At 36.4% G+C, this 7,224-nt stretch overlaps 1 protein-coding gene across 1 annotated transcript; it reads right to left on the bottom strand.

The window, feature by feature from the left end:
- Positions 1-1,028: 1,028 nt before the first annotated feature.
- LUM (lumican) lies at positions 1,029-7,224 on the bottom strand (the record flags this gene model as incomplete). Its single annotated transcript, XM_082279983.1, has 2 exons — positions 1,029-1,183; positions 6,348-7,224. 2 exons carry the CDS (start codon positions 7,222-7,224, stop codon positions 1,029-1,031), a joined length of 1,032 nt encoding a protein of 343 aa, XP_082136109.1.

Below are 7,224 nucleotides of genomic sequence, written 5' to 3'. Positions count from 1 at the left end.
TCCACTGTTCTTTTGACTATTCTGAAGCATTAATTTGCACGTTTGCATAGTGCCATGATTCCCATCCTGCAAACTTCATAAGGCTTCGATTTTCTGGCCAACACAAGTGTAGTGGTGCATGTTAAATTATGTTTACAAACATATTGAAACTTCAAAGTAGAGAAAACAGTTTATTTAACCTTACAATAAATTTTAATAATAATAGAATAGCTTAGATTTTCTTGTCTTAACCTGATTTTTTTTTCATTTTATAATAGAAAGAAACATAGTTGACAATGATATGGACAAAAGAACACTATTTGATATGTTTTATTCTCTACAGTCTCGTTAAAAGTAGCATGCAAGTAATTGAATAAAAATACTTGTATATATGATTTATTTTGAAATAACAATTATACCAGCAATGAATAAAAATCTTACCGAGAAAGTTAAATGAAAGTATGACAAAAAGAAGAGTAAACAATTTTTAACCTGATTTTTTTTCCTTATCTTTCACATATTCCGTTAATTTAAGAAAGTCATAGGCTCTGAACAGATATTTTCATAAATTTTAAATTGTTTGAGGATTGTGAAATTATTTGTAATGGGTAACAATATATAAAAGGCATGATAATTAGGAAGGATGGACAGGAATCTTGTATTTACACAGGCCAGCTCATACTGCGCAGTATAACCCATGATGAAGCCCACCTGACTTCCCTGTGAGTCTGGAACCTGCTGGCATGTATTGCATGCATGGATACAGATTTTTATGAAGTTGAATCTTTTTCATCAGCTCACCTAGCCAGATGAAGGCATATTTTGCACCAGATTTGGTAATTCTTGTGCTTTCTAAATAGAGCCATTTGTAAAAAAATATGCACACGTTCCTTTAAGGTTGCCAAGTGCATGCTAAATATTAACAAACAGAATGGATAATAGGCAGATTGACACTTGCTTTAAGGCATATCCTAATTTTAAAGCACTATCATGGTGTTTTATTCTTGTAGTTACTCCCCCTGGAAGGGAACTGGATGATCCCAGGTATCTCACTCCAGTGAAATCTCAGCAGCCACCCGGAGGCAGTTGTACATCTCCTGTGGCAGGTCAGCCCGAGTGAGGTTGTTTCCATCCAGGCGCAAATGTGTGATCTTGGAATAGGTCATTGGTCCAACTACCTTACAGAAGCTGCTCAATGGGAACTCTGAAGCAAAGGGAATAGAAATAAGAGGAGTGAATAATTAGGAAAAATAGGACAAAATCATTATTTTTCTGTTCTTTTTGATTTCAGTTGGAAATCGTGACCTTAATTCATTATACTATTTTCAGTATTTTGCATTTACACTGATGTAAATCCCCATAAGTTTATAGGAACTTGAAGGACTTGTGTTGGGAGAGGTTCTTTCCACTAGTTATGAGAGGTTCAGAATTTCAAGACTGAGTTTTTCAAATGCCATTTGCTCCCAGTACAAATTTGACTTTTAGACTTCAGATTTTATATAAAGGTCTAATCTGGCATTTAGATAAAAGGAAAAATCAGTCTCCAGTAAAACTGGAGATGCAGAGAGAGGAATCAGTCATATTGGGTACATTACAATGGAAGGGTAAAGCTGTTATGTAAGATATTGAAGGAAGTAAAAAGTTTATGAAGAAATTGAAAGCATGATACAGTCTTACCCTAAAGAACAGGCAGTCTAATGGGTGTCTGTGTATCTTGTATGTATTTTATTTGAGCCATTTTGATTTACCTGTTTCAAAAAAAAATTCGGGTTGGAGAAGAGTTTTGCTTTTAAATCGTGCAGCTGAACCTTTCCACATCAGGATTAGAAGGTAAGTATAAATGCAAAAAATGCTTATAAAAATATTTATATGTGTTGTAATTTATATTTCATGATTTATGTGGTCTCTATTCAGTTGAGGTATTATTTGGTTCACATAATACCAGACAGATCTTGAACGGAAATCTGTCTTGTATCCTATGATCAGTATTAACTGTAAGCTAGAAATTATGTGAATCACTGAAATTCTCTGCTCAGTATGCAGAGAACATATATACCCATTATATAGACCTCTTACATGCAGAGAAGATCTACCCTCATGAGAGAATGTATGTGAATAAATCTGATGTCCCCTGCATACCACATTGTGTAATTTTTCAAAGCGGGTCTTCATTCCCACCTGTGTTTCCTTTGAGTCAGAGAGAGGAATAGTCTATTGAAAAGCTCCATAACTACTAAAGAAGCAGTCTGAGAGACTTCTTCAGAACACTGAAATCAGATGAATTCACACAGAAGATACTTTAAAAGGTTAAAGGGACTCCTTCAATGAACTCACGCATCTCATAATTTCTGAGACATCAAGTTAGTATTAGAATCAAGTGCCATTTGTTTTACCAATCATAAATCACCTTATGTATCTTTTCGATCTGGCTACTTAACTCATCTAAGAAAATGTGATCAAATTGTAGTACCAAAGGAAGTGGAGGAAGTACCTTTCAAACCTCTTCATTAAATTTTGGATTAACATTCTTCTAATCGGATTCCTCTAGAACTTCCATTACAATAATTTTCTATCACTGATGAAACATGGCTTTTGTAAACTAAGTATAAAAGTACAGGCAGCTCTTTAGAGAAAAAGAGCTTAGGTAATTTTTGGACAGATATATGATGTTAAGAGTGGGTAATGACTCATGTATCTTCCACAAAATAATTTATTTTGAGAGGGGTTAAGGAAATATAATTCAAAAGGCAGATCTTGATCAGCAGTTTGATTAAAGCCAATCAAAGCAATTTCCCAGATTTTGTGTAGTGTGCAGCCTTGTTTTGGAAGGGCAAGAGATGAACAGCATCCTTTGGGCAGCCCATGTTGTAATATAGTAAAATTTTATGACTTCAGACCAATTCTGATACTCTTCTGGTTCAGAATGTACCAGCAGAAACAAACTAATGATTCTTGTGCATTAAGATCATAAAATCCTAGATGTTTATAGGATTATGTCTGTGTGGAATTTTGCTGAGTGAAAACATAAATTCCTGAGATTTTAACTCATTTTCTTGGGGTATAGGCTATACCATTGACTATTTAGTTCCAGTTTTCTTCAGATAACTTGGGTTTAATTTGTAAAATTTAAAATAAGCATGAATTCTAGTATTGATTTCTTCCATTGTCTTGTCATTCAAGAATGACATGGTAAGTATAGTTTTGCTGACTAAAAACATTTAAAAACTTTATAAATTTAAATTTTAGGGGTTTTTTTTCCATATTGTTACTTTTGAGCATAAATGCTAACATTTGGTTGTAAAAGAAGATATGCTGGTACAAGATGGATAGATGGTTAACTACTCAAAGGATGTAAACCTCATACATGTAAACCACAAAATTCAACTGTGTTACCAAAATTCTGATCTGTGCTGTCTGTTTATGAGACTAAAACCACTTGGGAAGTGGCTGGAGATCTTGTCCTCTCAGAAGTCAAATGAACTCTGTCAGGGACCTCAGTATGATTTTGCTCCAGTATTTGGTCCACACCATTTGAATGTGGGTGTTAATTTTTTATACTCCTCATATTAATTGTCAGTTGTTAAAAGCATATTAAAAATGTTTCATTTTAATGGAAGTCTCCACTAGCAGAAAATAAGTGAGATTTGTGAGTGCACTTGATGAGCTGTTACCTGTATAAACTATATGAGGAACTGCAATCCATGAGACTAGAACACTAGTGGTATAAAATATCTCAGTAGTTTACCTCCTCTTTTGTTACACTTATTAATGTTGCAGGTGAAAAAATGTCTTCCTGAATTTATAAAATTCAGGTTCAGAGGCAGTGTACCTGGAAATTTTCCCAAATATTTTCCCAACGCAGAGTTCTTGCATAAGCTGGATACTGAGAGAATAAGAAGTATTGGATAAAAATTGGGTTTTCATCTTACAGTACAGTGGGCGTCCTAACAGGATTTGAAGTTCTGTAGTCATAATTCTTGGTCTGTTGTCCAGTAATTGCATGTGAAACAATTCTAGACCAGTCATGTTAAAAAAATCCTTTGGGAATTGCTAGAGCGAACCAGATAAAAGATCATAAAGCACCTCCACAAGTCTGATTAGAAGAAGCACAGTTATGGTGTATTTCCTGATCCAGTCGATGGACTGGAGCAGAATATATAGTCTCTTAACTGTCTTCTGGAACATTTTCATATTTCCCCTTTTATACTCCATTTGCATGGTGTAATGCCATTACTTCCTGTGGTTTTGTGTGGAAGCAGTAATTTTCTCCTTAATCCCTTACAAGTACAAATGATATATGGAGAAGTCCATCTTTGGACCCTCTTCTTGTTTCACTGAATCTCTGATCCTAGCATTTTTTTTCCATCCTGCAGAGTTTCTTTTGGGCTTGAGGGAGATATAGCAAGTTAAGAACTCTGGAGAAGTATCTTTATGTTAGGTCTCGGTATGATGAAAACTTCAAACTAAGTAAGCATAATCTGAAAGATTATACCTTTTGTGTATTTTAGGACAAATTATCATTACTCCTTATACAGAAGACTCTCACTGCATATGTGTACCATGAGGCCACTGTATGGAAAGGAAGATGGCCTTGTTTACAGTCATCCTTACACAAATTACTGGTAAATTATAATAATTTATTAAACAAAGAAACTGGTCGTTGTTTTGAGGCTAAATACTCAGAGATCAACCAACTCAATTTTCCAAAAGACTAAGCACTCACAGCTGTAGGCCAGATGTCATGAATGGTGAAAACCAAAGGCCCTGACTGCCCTATATATGGTACTTCATTAAACTGTAATGGTTATTTCTAATTAATTTTTATCTCACATTGTCAATCAGCATCTTAGGGAACTGTATATTATGCCTGTGAAATTAGATGAGAAAATTGGTTATTGAAGTCTGCTAGATTTTATGGTAAGGAAAAAACCCGGTAAATCATAATCATAATCTTGCATCAGTCCATACAGCAGCAATGACAGTATAGCAGTAGCAGGTGAACACCCACTCCCCACACCATCCCCCTGGAAATGCAGCTTTCCATGAAAAGCTAAAATTGTTGTCATAGTTCCTGACTCTGAAGTCCTCGGAAAAGTGAATAGCAGCCAAGCTTGGTACCTGGGTAGGTTGCAGAAGGCTCGGATCATTCTAAGGAGGGAAGAGTGCCTCATATATCTCATGAGAAATTAAAAATCATCATTGTTAGCTATTTTAGGAGTGGCAGAGTATCTGGTAGAGTTCCACAGGTTGCTGTACATAGGGCCTTAGGTGGGAAGCATTAACTCATTGCTTCCCCTCATCAAAACAAGGAACTGAGATGCACGAGAAAAAAAAAAAAACACTGAGAAAAATGAAACATAGTAAATACAAAACATTTCAAAATGTCTTGCTCTTAAACCTTGATGGATACAAGAAGGCAAACAGAAGGGAGGATTTTGTGGTTTACTTTCTGTCAACCAGCAAGATTATATAAATCCTCCTGCAGAAACACTGTCATGACACATCTGTCTCTCCATCAGGGATTACCACTGACAGAGGTGCAGCTGGAGAGCTTCTGACATGGTGGTGAGGCCTCTCCAGCTCTGCAAGAGCTCCTTGTCAACCCAGGAATGGACAGCCTTGTAAAGGCCCCGTCTCAGCAGAAACCTCTGTGGTCTCATGCAAGGTGTGGCATTTCTTGACTTCAGAAGGAACATTTTTCAAATCATAAGTGAATGGAGACAAGCTTGCCACCTTATCACATGATGTGGGAAATGGGAATGAAAAGAAAGAACAGGGGCAGCTCTTTGGATTTCAAGACAGGTTTGGAGGGATACTGCGTGAGACAAGGGAGGAAAGAAACAAATGCAGTTGCTTTGATGTGTATTTTTCACTGAGTCTTGTGCCTGCTACCTTATGAGTTTGTTGTCATCTCCCTTTCTCCTCCCTCCAGCACTTTGACTACCAGCTCCTGTAAGGTTACCACAGTCAGATCCTCACCTGACATCTCTCTCTTTTTGTTATCTTAAGAATTCTGAACATCTTTTGCACTGATCAAACATTTCACAGGTATTTTTTCCTGAATTATATAAGACAACTCCATTGGCTTCTATATGGTTACTCCAATTTAGATGAGATGAGAATTTGAGCAATAATGTCCACATTAGTATGAAACCGGAAGTTTCTCTCTTTAAGTATATATTGAGTGGCTGTTAGGTTCATGTTCTTTTAACATGAATGTGGACAGCTGTCAGGTAAATGTCAGTGTGCTAACAGTCTAGCAAGTACTATTTTTTCAGACTGGTTCATCTATCATTTCAGATACTTGCACTGAGCATCATTATCTAGTCTGTGGTAAACATTAATGAATATGTGTAAATTTAACTCACTGTTAATTTTGTTGACTTGGAGGTAGAAGTTTTCCAGATTCTCACTGACAGTTGGAATGCTCTTCAGCTGATTGAAGGAGAGATCCAGCTCAACCAGTGATGTGATGTTGAAGACATTACCTGGTATTCCAGAATCTGTTAATTTATTGTGGGATAAACGTAAATATTGCAGGGCTTTAAAACCTTGGAAGTACTCATCGGGAACATTGGAAATCTGGTTATTATCAAAATACAGCATGAGCAAAGAGTGAGGCAGTCCTGTTGGTAGCTTTGTAAGTTGATTGAAGCTTAAGTCAAGATATAAAAGTGAATTCAGGCCTTTAAAAGCCCCAGAAATAGAATCTGCTTTCAGCTGGTTGTTCTGGAGGTGAATGACAGTCAGATTCATCAGTCCCTCAAGTGCACCAGGATTGACTTTTGTGATCTTGTTGTGACTTAACTGCAGATCATCTAGAGTTTTGGGGAGTGGTCCAACAGCTTCAGTCAAATTGTTGTAGTTAATGTGAAGTTTCTTCAGGTTCTTTAGTTTAGAGAAGACTCTTCCCTTAATTTTTGAATTTTCCAAATGGTTGTGATCTAGGATAAGCCACTGTAGGTCTGTTACATTGTCAAATGTGTTTTCTTCAATTCCCTCAATCATATTGTTTCGAAGATAAAGGTATTTTATTCCACTTGGTACAATTGGAATGGTTTTCAGCTTAAGATTGTCACAATACATGGCAGTAGGGTAGCTTAAAGGACAATTACATTCTGGGGCACAGACTGCTGCGGATGGCCCAAAAGGATCATAACCATAATCATCTCCAGGACCGTAGTCATACTGGCAAAAAATGCCACTTATCAACAGCAGAAAGACAGGTAGGGAGTTTAAAGTCAT

The sequence above is a fragment of the Coloeus monedula genome, assembly GCF_965178545.1.
Source record: "Coloeus monedula genome assembly, chromosome: 4".
Classification (NCBI taxonomy): Eukaryota; Metazoa; Chordata; class Aves; order Passeriformes; family Corvidae; genus Coloeus; species Coloeus monedula.
The sequence above is the reverse complement of the archived record's forward strand: the minus strand, read 5'-3'. Positions and strand labels throughout refer to the sequence as shown.